This window comes from Megalops cyprinoides, chromosome 22 (genome assembly GCF_013368585.1).
Source record: "Megalops cyprinoides isolate fMegCyp1 chromosome 22, fMegCyp1.pri, whole genome shotgun sequence".
NCBI lineage: Eukaryota > Metazoa > Chordata > Actinopteri > Elopiformes > Megalopidae > Megalops > Megalops cyprinoides.
The window spans coordinates 13,966,401-13,992,896 of NC_050604.1; the positions used below are offsets into that span (position 1 = coordinate 13,966,401).

At 42.6% G+C, this 26,496-nt stretch overlaps 2 protein-coding genes across 3 annotated transcripts; one reads left to right on the forward strand and one right to left on the reverse strand.

Annotated features, from left to right (window-relative positions):
* The first annotated feature begins 1,297 nt into the window (after positions 1 to 1,297).
* On the forward strand, positions 1,298 to 4,732 carry LOC118769968 (signal-transducing adaptor protein 1-like). Its single transcript, XM_036517405.1, has 6 exons — positions 1,298 to 1,538; positions 2,029 to 2,100; positions 2,502 to 2,618; positions 3,108 to 3,164; positions 3,828 to 4,009; positions 4,413 to 4,732. The coding sequence occupies exons 1-6, from the start codon at positions 1,434 to 1,436 to the stop codon at positions 4,597 to 4,599; spliced, it is 720 nt and encodes a 239-aa protein (XP_036373298.1). The 5' UTR covers positions 1,298 to 1,433; the 3' UTR covers positions 4,600 to 4,732.
* Positions 4,733 to 7,394: 2,662 nt separating this feature from the next.
* uba6 (ubiquitin like modifier activating enzyme 6) lies at positions 7,395 to 25,937 on the reverse strand. Of its 2 annotated transcripts, XM_036516583.1 has the most exons (33): positions 25,637 to 25,937; positions 24,318 to 24,403; positions 23,712 to 23,806; positions 23,520 to 23,548; positions 23,201 to 23,295; positions 22,541 to 22,652; positions 21,972 to 22,052; positions 21,562 to 21,684; positions 21,086 to 21,209; positions 20,675 to 20,778; positions 20,192 to 20,254; positions 19,792 to 19,868; positions 19,519 to 19,585; positions 19,277 to 19,420; positions 19,088 to 19,155; positions 18,728 to 18,806; positions 18,327 to 18,407; positions 17,714 to 17,791; positions 17,275 to 17,456; positions 16,573 to 16,678; positions 16,167 to 16,256; positions 15,516 to 15,596; positions 14,882 to 15,010; positions 14,100 to 14,151; positions 13,450 to 13,513; positions 13,277 to 13,346; positions 12,963 to 13,034; positions 12,580 to 12,703; positions 11,951 to 12,144; positions 11,244 to 11,371; positions 10,810 to 10,897; positions 10,573 to 10,667; positions 7,395 to 10,265 (listed from the first exon to the last, which is right to left on the reverse strand). In XM_036516583.1, the coding sequence occupies exons 2-33, from the start codon at positions 24,356 to 24,358 to the stop codon at positions 10,118 to 10,120; spliced, it is 3,084 nt and encodes a 1,027-aa protein (XP_036372476.1). In that variant the 5' UTR covers positions 24,359 to 24,403; positions 25,637 to 25,937; the 3' UTR covers positions 7,395 to 10,117. The 2 variants fall into 2 exon arrangements, with proteins under 2 accessions (XP_036372476.1, XP_036372475.1); XM_036516582.1 differs by lacking the exon at positions 25,637 to 25,937 and having other exon boundaries at positions 24,318 to 24,557.
* Between the last annotated feature and the right edge of the window lie 559 nt (positions 25,938 to 26,496).

A 26,496-nucleotide genomic window follows, 5' to 3' on the forward strand; every position in this document is an offset into this window, starting at 1 on the left:
GCGCACAATACACCGCCTAGAGCTATCGGTTAAGTAAGACTGTATTATTATTTTTACCATAACTTAGGTTCTATGCTAATATAATTATTGTTGTACGCTTATATGTCATCACAGTTTTCTGTGTCAAGCTCATTCATTTGAGCTGGGAGCTAACTAGTTTGTTAGCCATGTTTGTTCTTGTTACTTCCAAAATATATTGTCATGATGGTATTATTTGTCATACGACTTGTACTATTGCTACATAATCATCACCATCATCATCATCATCTTCATCACATGCTGTCACGAGTTATCGGAGGGTGTATTATAACATTACCATTACCACTCTTAGGTTGGCAAAGAGTAATTGAAATTCATAACGAACAGCATATACAGTATATAGTTTTTCATCAGAATGTAAAAATGCTTTTTTTTCTATGCTCTAACTGAGCACTTTGCATTCATGCAATCCTGTTAGGTAGCCAGATCAAGGTTGAAATGGTTAGTGGCACAATATGAAACATCAGATACCCATAGTCAGCACTTTCTCTCCTCTGTTTCTGGTTTCATGACTTATTCATTTTACAAAAGGGCTCAATGTGCGTCAGGCTATGGATGAGGGCTCCGTTCTGCTCAGAAGAAGCCAAAGAGCAATCTCCATTTACTCACCCCGCCTTAGCTTTGAGGGCCTGGGAACTGATCCAGTTAATCACTTTAGACTTCTTTTTTCTAATCGGATGAGTTACAGTGTGTATGTGTTTTTATGCAAAATCCTTAAAAGGCAGCACTCAGCCACATGCTCTGCAATTTGGCTGAATGGACTCCGGAGATGCCATTTTAAAAGTTGGATTGATTTAATGAGTGAATACACTGCATGCATTCACAAACTAAAATGCAAGATCATAAAGGCACTCAGATCCATTCATCAAGATCTTGATAATCTCATTTCCAGAGCTATGGAGTTCACAACAGGAAAACATGATGAGGTGAAACATCTTTGTGTGTGTGCTCAGTACCTTGTTTATTATCGTGTGGGAATATAAAGAGTTTGTATTGAGAGTGCTACCAGCGAAGGGATCAACCAATTTAAAGGGAAGTGTGGTCAGGTTCTGTCATTGTGAATTGTTCCGCAAATTTTTAATGAGCCTGTTTTATTGTGCCATATATGTCAGCGTTCCAGTGCTGAAGTCCAAAGTGCATGAGGTTAAACGTCAATGTGCTGGCCTGTCTTTCTTCTCCATGTCATTACTTCCTCCTTTCTATCCGCCAAATGGCAAATTACGCCTGTAGAACTGTAGATCTCCTTCAAGTCAAATAATATACCTTATTTCAGCAGCTGCTGAAAATGCTTATGAGAAGGTAAAGCTGTTACAGTGCTTCTGTTTCAGTGTCTTAAATCGGGATATTTCACTGCAGTAAGGTGCTGGGCATTGGAGCGGACTGAACTTGGCGCCATGGCGGCTTTGTGTGCCAGAGTGGTCAACAAGAGGAGGGAGAAGATCACAGCTCTGCCCGTGTACCACAATGGACATCTGCTGAAAAAATACACAGGAGAGAAGGTAATTCCACACAAATTCACAATTGAAGCGATTGTGCGAAGGGTATAGCCTTGAAGATTCCTGGAGATAGTGTTATGTTGCATGTTAAAAAGTATATTTCCTGCTTGACTTTTTGCGAATTTACAGATGTTTCTTTAATTTATGAGTTTTGTCCTCAGAAATGTCTGACTTTGGTAAATAAGTATCAGTTAAGGTTCTTTTGTCAATTTTTTTCATTAAAAGGTAAAACCAATCATAGTCTCTACAACATATATATATATATATATATATATATGGTTTTGTTCATACATTCCTACATAAAATAGATTATATAACTGACTGTATGTGTGTTTGTGTGTGTGTGTATGTGTGTTTGAAATATTTCTTGTAAAATTGTATTTACTGAATCATCATTAATTCATGTTACTTACTTTCTGAGCATATGTAAGTGGGAGTACTGCTTTATGATCACTAAATTATTATGTGCCCACCATTGTTTGGTGTCTTGTAGGATTTTAGGAATTTTTTTGCTGAGCTTCGAGGATCTACGCTTTTCCTGTATGAAGATGACAACAATGAAATGGTAAGAACACAGAATATTCCTGTCTTGCAGTGTTATGAGATATGGCTATGCCACTCATCTGCCAGCTGTGAGGTCCATGTCCCACTTTATAATGCCATGAATTCAGCTGCTTGGCATCTTTTATTTAATCAATACCACTAAAATACCTCAGACAGAATGAAACCAGAGAAAAAATTTCTTCAGGACTAGGATTTGGCAGGTTCTGTTCATGGCATAACTCCCACTGCATGTTCAGCAGACTACTTACCCGGTCTAATATAAACTTACGTGGTCTACTATAAAATATGTTCATATTTACTGCTAAGTAGTCCTTGACCAAACAGCTGTGATGGTTGTCCATTCTGTGCTGTTTCCCTTGTTTCTACTGTTGAATATACACCCCCTGTGCTACAATCCTGCAGTATTCCGAACGTGTGGAGCTACACACCCTGAAGGCGATGGAAGTGGACTCGCCCCACAGCAAGATTGGCCCATCTGTTTACACCCTCACCCTGCTCAACGAGGAAGTGCAGCTAAAGGTTAGAGGGCTACGCTCTTCTCACAGTAAAGCATTTCATACGTCAGTGGTTCTACTGTTTAAATCAGTGACTCACTCACTCTGGGAACTAATTTTGCTCTCATACATAACTGTACAAATTGAAACCAAAGTTTCCACAAAAGCAGCCACTGACTTCTGATGTCACTATTTGATCCTCTATTTGGTCAAACTACCATATGCTCAATTTTGTCTTCCAAACCATTATGAGTCTACAAGTAGATAAAATTAGTATAACAATATATATAATGTAAAAACTGTTTTGACTGAAAAGAGGCACTCTTGTTTTGTGGGCAAAACAAAGTAAACTGGCTGTACCTGATGTATAATCTAAAGGAATGGAATTAAACAGAGGCTAATCTAGCCCTGTTTTCCTCTGCATAACTGGAATGGTCACTTAAAGTATAATTGTATAAAAAGAAAAGAGATACCTGCTCTCAAGTTACTCCTAAAATACATTTCTCTTCCGTAGTTCGATAATCCAAACACTGCAGAAGAGTGGAGAGGTTTCATCATGACTGTGGCGACGGTTAGTTCATCACGTCTGTGTCCGCTGCACATCTAACGTTCATGCCTCTCAGTATGGCTCAGAAGAATCCCTCTCTTTGAAATCTGAATCTTTTCTACGGTTCCTTACCCACCTCTGTTTACTTCCCATCTGTCCTCTAATTGTGCTTCAAAAAAGTTTAAATCACACCTCCTTGAGCCTTTTTATATACTGTAGGGCTGAAATGTAATGCAAAGTCCAGTGATTTCTATTGATCACTTATAGTCTGGATACATATCAAGGATATAATTAATGCTGACAATACAGTTCAGAATGAAAATGTTTCTGTACTGCATTATGGATCATTCTGCTTCATAGTTTTAGTTTTTGATGGCAGCCACCTTTGTACTTGTTACAGAAAACAACCATCTCTTGTGCCAATGGATTGGAATTCATATTTCCATAAATTACATTGAATAAATAACTATATGTGAAATGGTACGGTACGGTATGAGTTTACTGACCAGACCTTTAATAGTTTGCTTTTCAAGTGATAAAAGAAAGAGAACACACCCCCAGCCTTACAAATTACAAAAAGAGAATATTTCCCCACAATGATGCTGTTGAAGATGATTATGCTGCTTCTACTGCTACTAATGATGATGATGCTGATGACGATGATGACTCCCAACAGTCATCTTTCAGCTACAGATACCCAGAAAGCTTCAGCTGCTCCCCGGTCAGTTGTTGACACTGAAGACGGTCCTAGAGAAGGAATGTCGGCGGACTGGCCGTCTCCCCTCCCCTGTCCCGGTCCTCCCCCGCACCCCACGTTCTCCTGTGTCCCCCGGCACGATGACAGATGACACCCTCGCTGACTTCCCATCGTGAGTCCAACACCACCATCCCGATATGCTGTCCTCTGCTCCCACACGGCATGGCACTCATTCACTCTCGTGCTGCAAGGCTCAGAGGTGTCAGGGTGTCTTTGAGCCCTCACCGATTCAATCAATTGTTTCCTTGGATCAAGTTCAACTCAGCTATTTGCCATCCTAAAGTCTTAAATATAGCAATGTATAAAGCCTATAGTGAAGCAGGGCAGCATGACTTTAAAAAGACTGAGTGTTGCTGCTTTAGTCAAGGTGATAATTCAAAAAGAGCAATTTGGTTTCATAAGCTAAATTAACAATGATAATACTTGTAGCACTTGTGAAAGAGTGGCCCTGGACTTCTTCTGTGGCCCTGTATGTAACATGACATTTAATTTGTTTTTCTGGCTTTCTCCCCCAGCTGTTTCTACCATGTGTCACGCCAGGAGGCAGAACAGATGCTGGAGGACAACCCTGAGTATGGCAGCATCATACTGCGGCCTTCTGCTGGTGGCAGCAGCTATGCCATCACAATGAGACAGATATTCCCCAGGTCTGAGTGTTGCCAAACCCTTCAACTGTCAGCAAAAGCTACATCATCACAATGAGACACATATTCCCCAGGTCTGAGTACTCTCACACACCCTTCAAGTGACAACAACAGCTACATCATCACACTGAGACAGATACTCCCCGGGTCTGAGTGTTCTCAAACACTTCAACAACTACATCATCACTATGAGACAGTTATTCCCCAGGTGTGAACTCTCACATCTCACAGTTCAGTTGACAGCAACAACTACATTATCACTATGAGACAGATATTCCCTAGGTGTGAACTCTCACATCTCACAGTTCAGTTGACAGCAACAACTACATTATCACTATGAGACAGATATTCCCCAGGTCTGAATGCTCTCACACACACACAAGCACAGAAGAACACATACTCATAAACATACGCTCACCTACATAGGGATATACATAATTTCTTACTCTGTCTTTCTGTCTCACGCACACACCAGAATCTGCATCTACCATCCATGCTCTGTCTGCTTGTATGTCTTATTCATGCTGTTGAACAGCACTCACATTATATGAAGCCCCCTTTTGTTATTGTCTCTGACCCCTTTAGAGTTGGGTTCCATTTTCTTAGTTGTCGCAAATGTGTCTCATGTGCTGTATTACACTCAGTGATGTCCTAACTTGCTTTCATTCCAGTGGTCCAGTTATGACAAATTACAAGGTTCGGTCAGATGACTCGGGGTTCCTCATTGAGCTGGACGTGCCAGTGAGTGGGCACCTTACTGCAAATTCATGACAGGTCACTAAGTCCTCTCTCTCTTTGAGGCCTCTTTCCCGTGTCTCAGACAGTCCAGGTGGGTTCCCTCATTGAGAATGACTGAAAATAGTGCACTGCCTGAATTCATTTGTCCCCTGTGCCAGGTAACTGTCCCTACCCTTGAGGCCGTTGTGGATCATTTCTTAGAGGAGACATCGCATGGCGTCCGACCTTATATTAAGCCCGAGCCCTACAACACATGTATAGGTGAGCCAGATTATCCTCAAATGTCAACCAACTTCTCAAAATACGGCATGGGTATGTCAATATATTAAGCAGTGCTGTGTAGAACTCTTCCAGCATGTCAGCGTGTTAGAGGTGAATGTTTTCTTAATTAGTTTACTTGCTTTGTTCACCAAAGCAGGCTTTTGTGTTCAGTCTTTTCAAAAAGATGTTAAACCATTGTCCTAACTCACCAAATCTATTAATCCCCCAGTTTAATTGGCTAAATTGGGTGCTATATATTCATGGTTGTTAGGGTGATTGAGGTGAGAAAATTGCTTTTAAATGGTGATTTCTTCTATGTCGTCTTCTTTGTCATTTTCTTCTTATTATTACATTATATTAGCAGTTTTGTTATTATAAACGTTATTATTACTTACTTAACGTACTGGAATATAGGCCCTTGGTGCCTGTCGCGGTGTAATACACTAAAGGTTTTGTATGTCGTTGGCAGTGGTACCCCCCAGCATGGCTGATCCTCCAAAAATCCCTGCGCTACCGATAAGGTCTATCCCACACGCAAGAGTGGCGCCCGTGATCCATACCCGTGCTAAGCCAGACCTGCCCCTTACCCCAAAACCAAAATCCTAGAGCGGATCTACCGCCAACTTGCTGCGGAAGGTGAGGGGCCGCTAGGGGGACGAGGGGCCACTAGTAATAAGTGAACATACTCTTAAATCACCAGCTAAGGAGCACTAATTTATAACCACTACAGACTTGTGTACTTTGGATTTACTCTGGAGTGCAGATGTTTAGATTGTCGTCCATGTCACGCGACTATGTTCTGACCAGGCAGCACTCAGGAAAGCAGAGGCTGTATTTGGTATACTCGTTTGTTCCTGTTTTCCCTTCTTGCTCCAGGAAAATGATGTGAAATGAAGTGAGAAGACAGTGCTGTCCTGAGCTGCGAAGACAGTGGGCAAACCAGCTGTGTCATGAAGTTGTCATAGTCATGAGGGGAAAGTTACGAAGGGATAGTCACACAATGGCTGAGTTTAGCCTTCTGCTGTATCCACCCACATAGGAAAAGGCGAGAGAAGTCACCCCCCTCTGCAGTTTTACCTCTATGGCCTTCATCTCCTCAAATAAGAGGGTCCATTATGGCTTGGACATGCTCTCCAGCTATAGAAGAGAAATTGAATTACAACATACTGTTGTGTAAATAATTAATGAACATTAACAGGATGCTGGATGTTGCTGGTCCCTATTCATAAAACCTAGTTAATCAAGTGAGTGAAATTTGGAATGATACAAAAATCATTTAATATATTCATTTAAATCTTTATTTAAGTCATTTAAATATTTAAATCCTTAATAACTTAAAGAAATAATTAATGGATGCTTATGTTGATTAATACCCCAATATGTGTTCTAATGGTATATGCAGTAGTATATGAAAGTGTGTCAACTCATGTGTCTAACAAGAATATTTTCTTCTGAATTCTACAGCCTTAAAGTAAAGCATTACCATACCTTAATTTGATTGTTTCTCATTTATTAATTTAAAATCCAGTTGCTTTGTCCTCAGTTTTTAAATAAGGAACTGAAGAAGGTGATTTTTCATTAATATTAGAACACTTAAAGGTACTACTTATTCAGACTTGAGGACATGTATTTTGTTATGTCTGGAAAGCCACAATGTGAATAAAACACTTTGGACTGGGTCTGTACTTTTAGATTAGCTTTACAAGTCAGTCAGTCAGATTTAGTCAGTTCAGCATAACTATAGACATGTTTTGTATGGAATTTTGTATGCATAAAAATATTTACAAAAAGAAAGGGAGTAGAAAAAACCAAGTCAGTGCATGAAAACCAATGTTTATTGGACCATTTCAGGAGCCGTCTGTCACAAGAAGGAGCACGGTACATTGTTTCATTAGTTTTATTCTTCTGACATCATTTCACAACAAGGAAGCTGAACACCTCAATAAATGTGTGCAAAAGAAAGTTGGTCACTTAGGGGTGAGAAAAGTGATGACACCACACAACGAATTTTGTCTGCTGCTTCCTGCGTATATCTGTGCATATGTGTGTGTGTGTGTTTGGTTGCCAGGGCACACAGCAGTGTAAATTCTGTTCTTAACACGTCTATGAAGATCATTCACAATGCAACTATTTGCAACTGATGTACATGTCAGTGAAGAGACACTGTAAAGTCATTTTATGTTTTATATGGACCACAAGTTACAGGAATCTCAGAATGTGACACACGGGAATCTAAGGATACCCATGAGAACACACCGCATAAGGTTTAAGTACCTCACATTTGGAGGCTGCTGGCTATCCACTCGGTGCTGATTATGAGAAACGGTTAATGACGTAAAAAAAATGTTCTGAGTCAGTTATACAACCACGCGACCAGTATTTTGCTCAGTTCAAGAGACGCGCTGATAATGAAGCGACTGCAGTTGTATTTTCTCTTTTTTAAACATAGCTCACTGAACTCCCGGGACCCCCCTGTGGTATGTACAGATTTTTGTTCCATCCAAATTGCAATTTCCCAAGAGTAAAATGCTGTCAATTGCTCTTTAGTCTGAAACACCCATTTACAATTTCTGCTCCCTGTTGGCCAAATTATGTCAGAGACAGAAATATGTGCCATAATGAAATAATATCCTATATTTACTTAACGGAATATAATCAAAGGGATCAGTTCTCAGCAACAAGTTCATTTCTCCGTCATGTGGTCAAAATAGGTTCCACTTCCTTGATTTGCAGACTGACTGATTGTTAGAGAAAATCGCATTGAGAGTATTATGTGGACACACCTGCTCGCTGAAGCAACCCCTGCCTATGGGAAATGAGCTGGATGAATGAATCCTGGAAGCACTTAAATGAATGATCAGACCACTGGCTGGAAGAGACACCGGCATTATCTGGGGGGAGGGAGGGGAACCAGGAGTGGGAAAGGGAAGCGCCGCACCCACACTACAAGCACCACTGTCATCTGGGCCAGGTGCACTCGGAAACACGATCCCTCAAGTTATCCAAGGATAAATCAATGTGACAGATGCATTTGGGCAATAATTACATAAACCAAACCCCAGATTACAAAGCCTGGGCTGGATGGTTAACTTGTATATGAATGTTATATTCAACAGGCTAGCATGAACCATTGCCATTGTTAGTGCTGTTGTAATCCAGGCAAAGTACCTCTCCAATGAGTACTGGAGGATTTGATAAATGACGAAGACGGTCTGTATCTCCGACAATGTGCACAGATGACATTGGCAAAGTCTATTCCTCGTCTTTGACGTCGCCTAGTCTGCTTCACAAGAGAGAAGTTGCAACAGAAACACTGCCACGAGTGCAGACCTATCCCTTCTTCATTCATCTCAATTTTGGGCAAACATCAGAGCTAAGTCTAATTTGTGTATCTTTAGTGCATGCGGGTCACCCCATTGCCCTCCAGGATTTTAAATCATAATATAGCGTAGCAGTCACTTCCAGTCCAAGATACACATGAGGTTTACAAATTCAGAGAACACACCCAGACAGCGAGCACAAGTCTGCAAGTAGCACAATGCAGTGTCCTTAAATTTGTCTCATTGGCCATTTTTCATACTTCACAACCCTACTGGAGGCAAGTAATTACAAGAAAATAAATAGACAGGATGCACATATGCTATAAATAATGACCACATTAATGAAGATTTAAAAATAAAAAGAAAAAAAGTTTTAAAATTAAAGGCCTGAATTTCGATATGGTGTTTGTAGATCTCGGTTCCCTGCATAGTGAAGTAGGGAAACACAGTGATGGAGGTCCTCCATGAGCACAGGGCCTGGTTACTCTGACAGGCTCCGGGCTCCAGACTATGAATGAACACACGGACAGACGACCTGCACCAGTTCCACAGGACATTGCTAATGAACCTTTCCATGCTGACCATCATGGGTCTCATCACTGGTAAGTGTTCACTGCATTCTCACCATACGCCTCAACAATCCGTTTAAAACGTTGTCTACCATCCTGCCTTCCTACATGAAATTCAATGACTCTCTCTGATGGTGGATTGCATTATATCCTGTGATAGAGGTACCACATGGCACCATTTGCAGCTAATTCACAGTCCAGCATTTTGTTTTGCACAAATTCAAACTATTACACTTGAGAGGAAAAAAAAAAAAAAAAACTTGACGACAATCTTTGGTGATTCGGAGGCTTTTCATTGACGCTTCCTCAACCCGCGCAGTCAAGGCCGAACACTGTTAACAGCGTGAGAAAGGAAACCCAAAAAAACACAACGTATACCCAGCCCCACATGTTCCACCTCTCACGTCTCCCTGGGGCGTTTTCCCCCAAACAAGCCTAGGAAGGTGCCAACACTGATTTTATTATCATCTTCTTTATCATCGTCATCATCATCATCATCATCGCTATTTTTTTCATCAGTATCACATGAAACACATTGTTTAAGGCATCAGCATCAGCACAGACGAAGCTATGCAATAAAATAATACCAGTAGAAAAACTATATACACAGTCATGTCAAGTGCTATTCTTCTAGTGGTCCATAGGGTGGAGTCAGTGGAGCTCAGAGAGGGGGAGGGGCTTCTGCTCGTCAGGCCCTCTCTGCCGCCCCCTCCTGGCTGAAGTAGTATCTCACCGGGGGACCGGGCAGGTCCTCGTCCCCGTCTGCCTCGGCAGCGAAAGACACGGTCAGGTCCACGTACCTCCTGTCTGACGAGGGCTTGATCAGTTTCTGCATTCTGAGGAGGAATGGGAATACACAAACCAGTTAATTCATTGGGGCGGCAGTGTAGCATAGTGGTAAGGAGCAGGACTCTTAACTGAAAGGTTGCCGGTTCGATTCCCCGCTGGGGCACTGCTGTGGTACCCTTGGGCAAGGTGCTTAACTGAGAATTGCCTCAGCAAATATCCACCTGTATAAATGGGTAACGTAAAAAACTGTAACCTACGCAAGTCACTCTGGATAAGAGCGCTTGCTAAATACCAATAATGTAATATAATGTAATTGGTCGATGTGGGTGTAGTAGGCAGAGGAATGCTGCTTACGTCAGTTTGAGCCTCTTGCTGTGTCCAGGCATCACTGGCACATATAGCATCTTCACCCCGTGGACCACCATGGTGGGCTCAATGCCATACTTCTCCTGGCAGACAGAAAAAAAAAAAATCGCTGCTGTAACCAGTGGGGGCAATACACTGACAATACTCACTGTTACTCATCAAAGTCCACTAAGAGCAGCCTTGGGGAGACATGGTCCGGAAATCACCCACATCAACGACACTTACCCGCACAGCGTTCATGAAGTCAGACAGGGTGAAGTCCTCATGACCGTGGATGGTCCAGCGGTCCCAGATGGAGAAGGAGATGTTTTCTCTGTGAAGAAATGGTGAACAGCTTTACCACTTCAGCCTGAGCGCCGGTGCAGCTCTACAAACACTGCTAACATTCTGCTGTAATCAATGTCCTAATAATGGATCTGTTCAGTCCGCTTGTAACGAGTTACCACCTGAAATTAAATGTCCTTGGAAAACTAAACAAGTGGCCTATGCAAGACTAAGGTTTATCCATGCTTGATGTTCATGCTCTAAGTTGAACCAAATCCCCAAGGTGTTATTTCCTCACACAGTCACTGTAGGTGCCTTATAAAAGGGTGAATGAGAACATCAGTGCCAGTAACTAATGAATGCTCTAGACTGCATTTTGGGTATTAATCAGTTACCTGATTTGAGTCCTCTTGACTTTGGCGGTTTCTGTGAGCACCACGACTGGAATGGCCAGGTTGAAGAAGCAGTTCTTGAAGGCCTCAAAGTCATAGCCTCCCACCACTTTGATAGCCTCTACTGCCACCTAGAGAAGAAACACAGGGCAGCCTGTAAACTGAACAGTCCAGAACCTGGTTACAGTGCACTTTACCGCAACTGCGAAGTGTGCATGTCACTGACCTACCATCAAAACAGAGTGCAAATTCTACCCAGAGGTCAGTTGCTTATTCTAAGCAGAAGACTACGGTGAGTAAAATGTAACCTGAGCCTTACGAGAAAGTGTTACTGTACATATTTATTATGGTGGCAGGTTGACGTAATGGTTAAGGGGTTGGCTATGAGGTTGCAAGCTCCATTTCCCAGGATAAGGGCACCTGCCAAGGAAACTAGTAACACAATACACTGCATTTACATAGCAACCTTACATGGATCTCAAGGTGCTTAACTAATCTCGATCTCCACTACAGGACACCAACCCCTTGGCTGATGTACGGCCACCGTTCTGCAGCAGAGCATGTTTCTTTCATTGATAGCATGACACTGAGGAAACTAATTCAGCAGATCAATTGAAACGAGGCATCTGAGGCTTCTACACACAGGTGTATGGTCCTTAGTGGACAAACAAAGGTATGTCTGTCTGGATAAAGACCACGCGTGTCCTCACCAGTCCGGCCACGGCGGCGGTCGCCGTGGCGATGGCGGGGATGATCTTGCCCGCGATGCGCTTGGTCTTGAGCCGGTCGGCTGCCTTGATGCCGTACATGCGGGCCCGCAGCGAGGACGCCGACGCCACGAAGTCCATGTGGCCGTTGGTGTCGTCGTCCTTCTCGAACAGGACCGGGGACATGCGCAAGCGGTCTGCAGGGACGGGAGAGGGAGCAAAGGGCAGGAGTGAAACGGGAGCGGAGAACTGGGGCTACGAGAGCCGAGAAGCGCAGAAAGCTCCTCTACAGGCGTGGGATGCAGAAGCAGTGGCTGAACTTGTTTGCGCTGTTTGCACACCGTCTCCTGCTGAGGTCAACGTGTGGTTTCCCCAGGGCTGAGTGCTGTGGTCAGGTAGCGGTGATAGGTAATCCAGTGTAACACTCCACTGAGCTTTTGGCTCTCATTTCTTCATTTTATATTTGTATAAACTGACTGATCTGCATACTGCAGAGTCACTGTAAAGCAGTTTCCTAGTGTGTATGCATGTGACTGTGGTAGGTGTAAGAACTCTGCATAAGAACATTAACTAAATGAAAGCCGTGTAATGTAATGTAATGTAGTGTGTGTGTGGAGGGTGTGTGACAGTACCTGGGGTGACAGACTGAGAGGCGATGGCCTCCTCCAGCTGACTGATGGCCTCTCTCTCCTCCTCGCTGCTCACCGTCAGCTTCGTGTGGTCTGGTTTCTTGGCCGTCTCATCGGTCTCAATACGCTGCAAAGCAACCCAGAGCACAAAATCACAGTAACCAGTCATATGAAACACGTTCTAAAACATTACATATGCTTTGTGCATCGACTGTTACGCGGGGCTTCTAATTATTTCTGATGATTATTACATGTTTCATGAAATAAAAAAACGCACATGCATTAGCAATTAATTAAAGCACAGCACTCTATGCAATGGTCAACGACTACATTTTTTTCTGCTAGAACTTTGAGAGAAGAGTGTGATCACACTGAGGAAAAAGCACCTTCTCTGCAGGGATGTATTCTGGGATACTTATGTCTGAAATTATTTGGGACACCACCTCCTGTGACAGGTCCTGTGAATGACAGCGCACACACACAGACATATTTAAACATGTGCTCCGCTACATAATGAAACACATATAAATCACTGAGTTTTCCAAACAACATAAGCATTTGCTTTGCTCTGAGTGTCTGAGATGCACATCCAATGCCTCCACAACAGAACAGAACAGAACAGAACAGAAGTTTCCCAAACTGGACCTCTCACTCTCTCGCTTCTGGCCTCCAATGAGAAGTAACCAATGGGATGGCTTACCTTCTCTGAGTATGGGATGTTGTAAATGGCAGCAAAGAGTCTGGCAGCGCTGACAATGAAGATGAAGTGCCTTATGGGATTGAGAGAGGGAAAAGCCAGAGTGAGACAAGCGCAGAGAGAAGGGTACAGTCAGAACGTGACTAAACAAAATCGTGACGTAAGGTTTTATTTACAATGGGTCCTTCAAGTCGAACTCTATTGGGGACGGGGGTCGTTTTGGAGACTGCCAAAACAAACCTGTTGGGAGAAGAAACCGCTGTTGACAAATCTGTTAAAAAACTTTCCCACCCTCTATTAAAACTCACTATAGCAGCTTGTGCAACACAGTTCACTAGGCTCAACTCTGCTCTGGGGGTCAAAACTTCTTAACCTTATTCCCCAACTCAAATTCCTCCAGAATTCTTCAATACTGATGTATTTATTTTTTGTCTGTTACTGCTTTGCAGTTCTGTATATCTCTGTCATTCTATCTCATAAACGATGCAAATGCTCTTTCTCTGCATATTCAAAAAGCTGTGCATTATCCTAAAATACAAACCCACACATTTAATCATTTTATTTCTTCTTTTCATAGCATAAAACCCTATTTGAAAAAGTAAACTTATCATAATCCTAAATCATAAATATGTGCACACATATAAAGATTCCAGAACATACCAACGAGTATCAGTTTCTAACCAGAAGTACACAGCAGACATTAAACTACAACCAATTTTCCTGACAGACTGCATGATTTATAATAGATTGACTGAGTGATGGCTTAATGGCACTGTGTTGTGTTGGGAGGCCATGGTGGTGTGAGTGTCTCCCGATAAGCACTTACTGCCATCCTTCAGTCTAGTGTCCAGCGGAAAAGAGTGCAGCAACTGCAAGGCCTACAGCAGAGAGGTACAGGAATGGCACACGTTACAGACTGCTGGGAAACAGACTGAAGATACTGAAAATACGCCAGCATTACATAAGTGTCTATGGTCTTCACACCGCTGCCACAGCTAAAAACCACATCCTCCCCTGCAATGACAACAGTCATCAAGCCATCAAGCCTGTGTCCAGGTGGTTGTACGAGTTGAGTGGGAGGTATGTTTCAATTACGCCCCTGAGCAGAAGGTGCTTAACCTATTACTTCAGAACCCTATCCAGGTGTATAACATGTACATCGATTACATGTATATAAAAGTTATGCAAGTCACTTTAGACATGGCATCTCCTAAGTATATTAAGTAACACCTTATAAATGATATTTTATAATAATGTAATACATCATAATCATAATTAATCTTATTTTACACAAGGATTGGAAAGTGGTTAGACCTTAATTAAACCAATCAATCAAAAGTTGTTATTCAGAATTTTCTAAAATTGTACTGTTGCATAGCACTTAGTAGGAGGAATCAAAATCCCAGAGACCTAAGGCTGGTTGGGCAAAAACTGGAAAATTAACATTTAATCCCAGGAAAAGAAAGGTCAAGAGACCCTTCTGGAACTTTCTAGAAGCACTATTACATCAGTGAGTCGCTGAAAGGACATCTCCACCCATGTTAGGAGCTTTACACTCCCATCCATAGCCTCAGTGCAGAGCATAGACGGCGGTTTTTAGCCCCATACCTTTCTCTTGAAGTACTTGTCGAATTTGAGGCGCGCCAGGGTGACGCAGTGCTCCCACTGGGTGGGCCTTCTGCTCAGCAGCTTGATGACCTGGAATGACCCCTCCAGGCTCTCCCTCGACTTCATCCTCTGACACAGAGAGACAGGCCCCGGCAGCTCATTTTCACATTCATATCAATCAACTCCACAGGTGGCAAGTCATGCGATGGTTACCACCACTGTGCTGTGGATCTGGGGCAGGTATGAATCCTAGATACCGGTCTTAGGATTTTACCTGAATAGTTTCAGTTAAACTCAACTGAGTAATTTAGTTTAATAATTTAATATCCAATTCAGCAAATGTGAAGTTAGTCTTCTGGAGTTCACAGCAGGGGAGCAGAGCAGGATCTGAACTCTAGGTCTGATAATGCTGATTACAGCTCCCTGATAGAACATTTCCTGTAGTAACCCTCAAGCACAGAGCTTCACTTCAGTGACTGCATGTAAACCCTAGCACTCTGGGTTATGGATAATCCAGAAGCGGATCTGCAATTGGTCTGGATAACCAATGTCAGCCAAGCATTTAAGTGATGTAAAGCAATGTCATTCAAGCTCATTGTTTTTAACAGATGCAAACACATTTCATGGATCTCACCTGCAGCACCTCCTCAGCGGAGGAGTAGGTCTGCCAGAAGATGTTGTAGATGGAGGGCTTGTGAGAGAAGGCACTCTCAAACTGGGGGAGAAAACAAATGCCATTCTCAGTGCAGAGCAGAGCATGCTTAGGGACAGAGAGAAATAAGGTCATTCTGCCACTTTTTACAACTGTTAAATGCCAGCAGTCATATCAAACAACCCCTCTGCGCAGAAATACAGCCAGATCAAATTGCCCAGGCAAGATCATTACTTGGATGGGACAACCTTTGGGAAAATCAAGCTAGCAGGACAGTAGGGGGCACTGTTCCCCATAGACCAAATACCATAACGTCATTTATAGGTCTACCAATGCGCTGTAGGTGGCACCATCTTCAGAATAAAAATGCTGTAGGATAATTTTTACATCCTGGGACATTTACTGGGTGACATCTTAATTCACAATAACTCTCAGTGTGATTTGACACAGTAAGACAGTTAGCTTTTTAGCACTGAAAATCTACCAATGTAACATGATGCCATTTTTATCATTCTAAGAAATATTAGAGGGAAAAGAAACTTCATCACTTTCATATAAACAACAAAAAGAGAAAAAAGGCTTTAACGCTTTACTACAATGATCTGAATAACGATATTAGGCTGGGGGATTCACCTTGTCTCTCGCCCACTGTATCGTGTGTTCGATGACAGCAGGAAAAGACTTCAAAGTGCAGAAAGGTATCTCCTCATCTGGAGGGTCTCTCTGAAAGATTACAACAAGGTACAGCAGATAATGAGCTAACTAAAAAGCAAACAGATCAGGACCTGATTATCTTGACATCAAGGCTATTTTAAAAATATAAGGGGTGGCAACAGCAGTGACAAGTACAATGAGGAGGAGATCATGGAAAAGCCATTGTGTTCATTCTGAGATGGAGCTATGCCCGTAACTTCCATTTCGGGATTTCAGCTGTGTTCCATTTTCACACAATAACATGACTTTGGCACTTGCTGAAATCAATACAAAATGCGTAAAAACTAAAACATAAAACAGCCAGGCGCATGCAGCGGACACTCACATGGCTGTTGTAGGACTCTGTCAGGTTTGGCACGATGGTCTCCGTGTGTCCCTTCGTCCCCATCGTCCCCGAGTCCAAAAGAGGCTTCTGGTTCGACACACTGCGGCTGCATGAACACACGTGGGCGCAGCTCAGCAACACACCGATTAACCAGCGCTACGAAAGACTCCAAAACCACCACTCAATGCAGGTTTTCACAACCAAGTCATTTCACTGATCCATTTTAAATGACATAGCTCTTCAATTGTTGAATGCTTTATATTGTTGCACATATACCAGTGTTGTTACAGTGTAACTATTTTATGATAAGGGTATAATTTCAAGCCATTACACATTAACTACACTGTAATTGCTACTTATATGGTTCAAAAAGTTACATACTATAAATAATTATGTAACAAGAGTGTAACTACATGCTGTTACAGAGTAAATACATTATAATTGTTAGTTACAGTGTAACTAAACTGGTATAGTGCAACAGTGTAAGGTGTAAACATTTTTACAAGTATACGTAGGGAAAGATTTTAGTTGGACATACCACAAACCACACCTGAACAGTAGATGGCCCAAACAGCAATTAAATACTATGGTAAGGGCCAACTGAACACTTTTCCTGGGTTCACAAATATACCAATACAGGTGCCCTTCAAGGCTAAACAATATAGCCCCTTGTGGTAAAAGGAGAATTGCCGGATGGCTCACCTGTCCACGTATCTCCTGGCCTCCACGTTGTCGAGCGCCGTGACCACCAGGTGGAGCCCGGAGTAGAAATGATCGCTGTAGATGGCCTCCGTGGCGGGACACACCTTGTTCAGGTGCGCGTCAATCTGCAGCTGAGGGTTGATCTCCAGGGTGGCTGCTGCCGCTGTAGTGCTCTTGGGCTTCTGTGAACGAGGCAGAGGAGGGAGAGTCCATTGTTTCACACACACATCATATGCACATCCAATCATCTGTGTTTATTTATAAGGAAACATACAGCTGCTTCCTCAAAGAATTGCCAGCAATTTACCTCACATTTCTCAGACATATACACATATCACTGGGTACAGAAGTTCATTTTATGGATTCGGGGGGGAGTGAAAATGAACCTGAAGGAAAGAATGCATGACGATCAGACTGATAACATCAAGGCCTGACTCACCTGTATGTGATGCGGTCTGAAGAGGAACTGCCGGTTCAGGTTGGACTTCTCAATCAAATCCGGATCTGTGATACATATCTACAAGCAAGAGGGGAAGCCAATCAGTGTAGAATGTGAAAGTGGAAAACTAGACAAGGTGCAGCATTGACTAAATTGTTTTTACTTCACCCATAACAACCTAAAGCTTCTCAAAAACAGACACATACTACTGGCCCATCATACATCCACTGCTAATTCATTATGGTGCTGAATTGTTTTCATATTTATTCCCGCTCATTCATAACACACAGCAATTCTTCACTGAGACATGCAATAGACTGATGAGATGCTGTTAATCTCCCCTGAGAATGCTGTATGTTTTCCTGCACGCTTTATATTTAGACTGATCCTACGTGCACGCAGATGTATGAAGGCTGTCAGCTTTTTATCAGCACTCTGCATAAATTCACATGAATATTACATACTGTATGTGCTATTTAAAATTATCTTTATGTGTGCTGTCTACATATATATAAGTAATAATAATGTGTGCGTCTGCCAGCGCCCTGTCAGGATGATGATGAAGAACAGCAGTATTCCAGCAGCATAAAAAAGTGGCGTCCTTCACTCCTACCTCTCCAGAGTAGTTTGACAGACCCACTCCCAGCAGGGCAAAGTTTTTGAGCATCTCGCAGCCAATGGCACCGCAGCCCACCTGAGAGGGGATGTCAAAAAGATGTCATGTCTCAACATGAGGAGCAGTTCAGAGTAATTCTGGGCAGCTTACATAGGTTACATTGCCTGTCATCCTTTTATGCAGTCGGATACTTTCACTGAAGCAATTCAGGTTAAGCAATTTGATTAAGGGTACAACAACAGACTGAAACCTACGAATCACTTTTACGAGACAAGTCCGATTTTTTAACCACTATGCCAAACTACTGGTCTGGTAGTGCAGTCTTGAACGGTACGGCTGTCAGTCCATGGGAGATGTGCCATCTGTGTTTTGTACATGGGTTAAGGGAACCTCCTTACCATGAACACCCTGAGCTGGTGCAATTTCTGGCACATGGTCTCCCCAATGCAAGCCCGCAGGGCGTCGTACCGATCCCCCCTGGGCAAAAGTTATACCGTTTTAGATACAGAATTTAATTAGGTTTCACTGTCTAGTCAAAGCTTTAGCAGTGTACAAGGCTAACACTCTCAGAAACAACAATGCAAATGTTTTACACTTCCAGCAGAATGCATCACACCTGACACCTCTATTTTTTGCTATAATACAAGGAAGGATAATTAAGTCCTGAACATCTTTTCCTTCTTGCTCCACCTGTGATGCCTACACATGCCTACAATACCATGTGTTACAAGGCCTTGAATTTGAACAGGAACACTTACTTTGGGACAAACTCTTCCGCAGCGAGAGACTGCAGAGGCCTGACCACCTCGATGGCATCCAGGTAGAACTGGGGACAGAGAGAAGGTAATTATCAGTGTATTCAGACGAGGCTGATCAGAGAAAGCACTGATAAGAACTATCACAGAGGACGGACGACATACAGTAGATGCTACAAGGGAGAGACCTACCCACTGTTGCAGGGGGGCGAACTTCCCCGTCAGAGCCTTCAGCACCTCCTGACTGGCGATGCCCCCGACAGCAGCCGCGAGGGGTGCCAGCGACCCCCGAGCCGTGCGGGACACGCAGCGCACCAGCTCCTGGTTCACAGGCGCCTGGTAACGACATGACACCGGCCGCCGGGTGAGTGGCGGCTTCCGAAAGAGGGCCCCCCTTTCAACCAGCAAGCAGCCAGCGTCCTCCCAACACTCACCCTGTTCTTCAGGCTCTCGTTCACCTCCTCGGTCAGCTTCACCAAAACCTCCGCGTCCTGCAGACACCTGGCAAAATAACATTCACACACACAACACACCACACAAGCGAAGTTACTGCACACAAGCACGGATTGAAGTACTGCTTTTTGTCATTAAAGGCTGGCAGGAGAGTGGAGGGAGAAAGACGACAGCGCTAGCCTATTGGACAAATGAAAGCAGCGAGAGAAGGTGAACAGAGAACGAGGAGAGCAGAGAAAAAGAGAGGGAGTTACCCAACACTGGGCAGCCTGTGATGCTGCTCCTGAAAGGAGTCAAGGGCGAGCAGAGCAGCGTGAACCTGCAGTGGAGCCTGAGGAAACACACAGAGATAATCACATTCCCATCTGCGGTGTGATGCTAATGCTGAATCACGCACAGACACAAGCACATTCACACAAAACACTAGCGGTTAAATCCGTGGTGCATACCAGATGCGTCGTTAAACAAACGAGCGATTAATCTATTTAGAGGAATGAGATACAAATTATGGTACCTTACGGTAACACAAGCAATACAACCACCAGTTGTATATTTTGCACGCAGTGTTGGCTAGTTCCCAGAAATACAGACCACTGACTAACAGGAAAGTGTGGGTGGGTCCAAGCTGTGATCGGATCCCAGTAAGGGCCCTACCTCTGGTTTGCTGAAATCAGGGGTGAGAACTTGTGGTTCCAACAGCTGCTCCTCCAGCCTTTCCTAAAACACAGACAGAAACAATATGACCATGATCAACACAAAGACAAGGCAGTTCAGTTACTAAGAAAAAAGCATACACTCTTGCTTGACTGCTGGATTGAAAGCAGTATTACTTATTGTTTTCATTGTTTGGTATAATAACCTCAATTACAATTTTTAATTGCTATATGAAGACACAATAATTTCTTTGAGGTTCTATAGAAGCAAACAGCACATAACTTCAGGTGACACCTGATGGAACAGACCCAAAATTCATGATAAATGTGAACCATCAGCTAAACACAATTGACTAACTCCAGTGTCGGTTCAGTGGCGTCTGTAGGAAAACACAGAAATTCAAAAAACATGCTGTGTCAGTAGCTGAGACCTGTTGGTTTGTATAGCAGTAGGGGAAAATGTCTCTGTCAAGTGGTCACTTACAAAGCTATAGGTTTTGGGAGTCTTTATCTGGAGGAAGATCCCCCCGTGGGCATAGGGCTGCAGCCTGGATGTGTCCCCTATGGAAAAGCTGTAGGGGGACAACACTGCCACACACACACAGACACACAGACACACACACACACATGTACACACGCACACACGCAAACACACAGAAAAACACAGAATCAGTAAATGAGGAGCATGACCACAGCAATGAGAATGCCTACATCATTTACAATAATGTAAATACAATGATTAAACTAACAGGAATGCCAACCAATAAAACTGCAAAAATAATTTCATAATATTTTACAATAATTCCACAGCAAAGCAGTATGTGACAGTCATAAAACACAGCTATAATGGCTGAGCTGAATCATTCAGCGCCTGTTCCCTTTTTATAGTCTCTACCTGTAACCTGCCGAAGTGTTCCGTTGAGCTCAGTCATGCCATGGACCTCCCGGAACAGGATGCTCTGACCCGTCTGTAGCCCGTGGGTACGGTTGTCCATGCATGTCACCACCCCCGGGTTGTCCTGAGAAAGAACAGGGGAAGCAATGGTCAGAGTACTGGAATCATCAGCCAATTACGGAGGTGGGATTTTTTTTTTACATGTTTAAGGCACACTGATAAAGAAAAGAAAAGGGTTGTCTACATGGTAATTAGAGTTATTAGAATGTAAGGATTTTGTTAAAACCATAGAGCAGATTTGGAAACATGGAGGTATTTCCCTCAATGCAAAGAGCCCAGGAACTCATCACAAAATTCCCCCCAATTAAGATTACTGCAATACAAAACCGAAAAATCCTTGCAGTTTTAAAGTGAGATGCCTATAATAAGCAGCCCCTCCCCATCCTCTCTGTGGACCAATGAAGAGCTGAAGGCACCTGAGTGATGTTCTGCACAAACACCTCCTTAGGCTCTTCTCCAGTCGGGTCAGACACCTCGAAAGTGTCCCCAAAATCACAGAACACCCGAGCGCAGATACCGAACACATCACAGCCGATGAACTGTCAGAGAGATAATAAATAATATTAATATTCACACACAGACCCACACACACACACACACACACACACACTTATTATACAACACATCTCCTTTCACAGACACAGAACCCGCAAATATTGAATTTTCTAAAAGGTCAAAACATAATTTGTGCGGTTGTATCAATATCTGTACCGCATCAGTATCTGTATCCAGTATTGCATCAGACTAACCTGGTCTAAGGCAGACTACAACTGGGAAAGCATTAATGTCAAAGTGTGCATTTTCATAGTGGTCAGGAGGGACTTACTTTAATGGGAGGCTGCTGTGAGTGGCAGTAATCATTCACCTTCTTCTGCAGCTTAAGCCTGGCTTCGGTAAGAATGACACACTGAAAAATGAAACATTTCACTCAATATTTATGAATTCCTCATTTAATGTGCTAGTGACTAATTACAAACCACTTAGTGATGGGTGTTTTTTTATTCAAACGTTTTTCCCAATGAAACTGTGAAACTTTTTTCTTAACACTTTCCTTACGCCTGATAAAATGCCATACCTTCAAACAGAACAGCAACAAATCGCCAAATTGCAACAGGTATCATTTGTTGACACAAACCATAACATCCACTGTTGATGAATTCAATATCACAATTTATGTTAATAGAGCATTCTTGTTTATTCAGAAATTTATCTACATGAAGTGGTTTTTAATCCATTAGGCATTGGGTGTCAGCAGTAAATATAACTACAAACAATCCAGTCTTTCTAAGATATACATGGACCACATAATGGCAACATCAGTGCACCGCATCCTGTGTGCTGACAGGTCAGACAGGGGACTGAGGGACCACACAGCTATGATGAAGGGGTCCTGACCTGATAATTCTTCAGGAAGCTGAGGTCAGTGTTCTCGTCCAGGGCGGAGCTGGACGTGTTGACCTGGACGTAGGGGTTCAGCTCGGCGACCCGCGGGTGCACTGCCTCCACTCTGAGGCAGAGGGGGGTGGGAGTTTTACACGGAATCATGAATTCTGAATTATTTTAGCCAGCCATAGTACCTTACTGACTAGCGAATGCCTAAGTTTATGAATGACAACCAAACAGATTATTCCCTCGAGTAGACAAATCTGACAATTAGAGGGATTCATATGAAAGTGCCCACATAAATGGAGAAACATGCATATACATAATCTGGAGCTAGAAAATAGCCAACGCAACTAAGGGCTATGAATCACAATGACATTTAGAGCTGAACTACAGTAGAAAAATGAGACCAACAAAGACTCAAGCAAAGGCCACAATGCAAATTGATGTTAACTGTCAGTGAAGAACAATAAAGGTTTTGTCACACAACCTTGAACTCCAACAAGCACAAAACTAAAAAATGAACACTTGCTTAAATTATGCACTAAGAGTTAAGACCAAAGGATGCTGGGATTCAATAAAATAGGCCTATGACAGATGGAACCACAAGTGGCAAAGAGATAAAAAGAGATAAACGCACTCCCTCTCTCCTATTCACTGTAACCTCATTACCTTTTCCTTTGGTTCAGGACATCCTCCTCACGAATGAAGAAATTGGTTCCTAGATCCCACATCTCACACTGTTTTGTGTCATGGATTGTCACTGCCTGCAGCGACATCATTACAAAAATGTACCACAACAATACCACAACCACCACAATGATATCACTACATCAACATCTGAATTTCAGGGTATAAACTGCACTGTGATTGAAACAGAGCAAGATGCGATTTGTACACAATCCTGATACTCAATCAGTTTTACACATAGAATGCAGATGTGCCTGCATAAAACCTAAATTTGGATTTTATGTAACCTGGTGCACCATACCTTTACTCCTGCAAGCACTATATTCTTTGCTGTCAGAGGAAAAAAAAACAGTGTCAAGCATAAGACAACTCACTTCAATGTTCCAATATACTTCCACAGATCCATCACCTATGACGTTACCACAATTTTCCCAATACCTGGTTAGAACCTAATGATATTCCATATATGGTCCCAAAGACATTCGTCACTCACCAATCTCAATTCCCAGACCTCCCAGTCCGCTGAGAAAGACGGAAGACTGGGCCATCTGGTGCATGGCACTGTCACCCAATACATAGCGCTGACGGCTGTTCAAGAAGGAGAGGTGTGTGAAGAGCTCCCCTAAATACCCACCATCACAAACAGCAGATACCTATTCTTTTGTCATCTATACCTGGTTTCTAGGGCAGCTTCTCTTCAAATGGCAAATAACCATTAAATGTTTTTGTCATGGTAAGACCAAAATGAGTCATTATGAATGACCAAAGATTTTGCAGAAGAAAATCTGAAGTCCTCATTGAATACATTTATTTGTAACAGCATGGATCTTGATACTCCCCTCAAGAAAAAAAAATCATCACCATGATCTAATATGCTTATCTACTGCAAACTGTGACTGAAATTCTTATTGTTTTAATAAAAGTGAGAAAATGAGCTGGAATGTGAAATACATGGGAAATCAGTGGGAGAAGCAGATGGCTCTTAGATTGATGTCTAGCAAGTATCGTGAGTATTGTGATTCAAGCAATACATATTCCATGGGTTTACTTTCCGCAGGTATGACCCAAGGTGACCTCTGCAGTAATACAGTGGACTCACCTGTACAGGGAGTCGTCAATCTCCATTGGGTCCGCTGCCATTTTGGGGGGGAAGGGGGGAGTCCAAATCACTATTCCACAAAGCTTCTTTAAAACAGAGGGTAACATGTCTCAATTAACAGACAGGAAGAGAGAACTACCAGATACTGTCCCTGCATCCAATGCACTCCATTAGCATTGATGCCTATTTTCCCAGCAGACAGTCCTATCCACGGCAGCAGACATAGCTTCAATTTTTACACATAATCCATGTATACAACTGTAGGTTTTACTTATGCAAAGGTCAGTCAGCAGAGCCCCACCTGAGAATGTAACCTATAACCTGCTTACAAACTCAGTACCTCCACAACTTGGCCTCCTGAAAATATGGGAATAAAAATCACCAACTTTCTTGTCAACTCTCTTCATCAGACCTATAGTCAACCCCTCTAATTTGATACAACTGGTCCTCTACTTCTGACCTACTTCAGTAACTGAGGTTTTAAGGTATAGCAGATGTAGCTACAAGCATTGCAAGCTCTTTCCAACATTTACAAAAGCGGTACGTGCTTGTTCTGACTAGAGAACAGCCCATCCAATATTATGCACATGGACGTAACGATCATCTGGCAGGTGATCTACTAAGCCACCCCCAGAGCAAGGTGCTGCATTCTCTAAGCATGTAAACAGCTGAAGTCCCAACGACAGCTCTGTCCATTGCTGAAAGTCAGCTAGCTAGTTAGCTGGCAAGCTATTTGCAGCGGCCAATTTGCTGAAAATGGCAGCGGTTCAAAAATGACTTAGTGACTTGCAGTTACCCTAACGAACTAGCTAGTTATCTATCTAGGCAGATAACAACCCATCCTGTAGCTAGCCATCTCATCATCCTCGTATATAAGGCAGCTAGCATGCTACCTAGCTAGTTAGCCAACTAGCTACACCGATGAAGCAGGAAGAATTAGGTAGCTAGCTATCCAACTACATTATAGATAGCAGCGCAATCATTACAATGAGATGTAAAAGTTGTTTCCCAGTGTTTATCGAACAGGTTTGAGATTATTCAGATTTTAATTCTGTTTCCGAAGTCACATCTGTCAGAGTGCTTACTCACTCACTCATCTCATAAAAGGCCTGTACACTTGCTAGCATGCTAGCTACCAGCTACCTAGTTTCAGTTTCCCGTGCACTGTGATATTATGACAACCACAACAGCTATTTAAAAGCGGACGCCTTGACTGTGATCACAGACATTTGCCACGTTCGGCCCTGCCTATATTAGCAAGCATTCGTAATTGTTTTTGGTTATAAAAGAGAAAGTTGGCTAAAAAGAGATGCCGTTACCTGTCAGTATGGCGAGGACCATAAGCAGCGAATGAATGACTAGAAAGAGCTACTTGTTCCGGGTTACGAATCACCGTGGTCACATGACCATGTTCAACGCGCACATGATTTTATTTATCTCTGCTAGCGCAACTGTGGAATCAACTCTGTGCACATTCGTTGGTCTTCATGGTATGCTTGTTCGCGGAGATGGTCGAAATCAGTACACAAAATAAGCCTAGTAAAATAAGAATAAGTTTGTGTCCAAATTGAATCTGCTCAGCATTGATAAAAAGTGATAGGAATGAATAAAAAAAACATTAATAAGTACTATTATAATATGGGGTGTTGCATACCCTCCAAAAATCGATGCTGTGTAAGTGAACTCTTCATTTTAACTCAGGTGTTACTTTTCATGAAACAGCTGCCCACTAATCCAGCATGATTTTGATTGACAACAATCAATCAATCAAATTTACTTCATTTTACAGACTCCAGCTCAACTGATAGTTTTACTTGGAACAAAGCTAGTGTTCACATGGTACCACAACGCCAAGCTTGAGAAGCCATGGGTTATCATAGTTTTAGGTGATCTTTTTCACTAAAATATAAGTTTTAATATGTAAGTCTCTTGATATGAACACTTCCATTTCCTGTGGCTAATGTTCTTATATCAGAGGCAGATATTAAATTAATGGTATTCACACACTGGATCTAATTTTTTCATTGATTCTAATGTGTTAAAAGTAAAAAGTAGGATTATGATCAGGACCCTGCGTTTGAAGGCACACCACGTTCATATATAACAAGAAATCATAGTGCTCAGACCCTCAGTGCACGGAATCACGGTCTTACAAGACATTCTCCATATCTTCATGAGA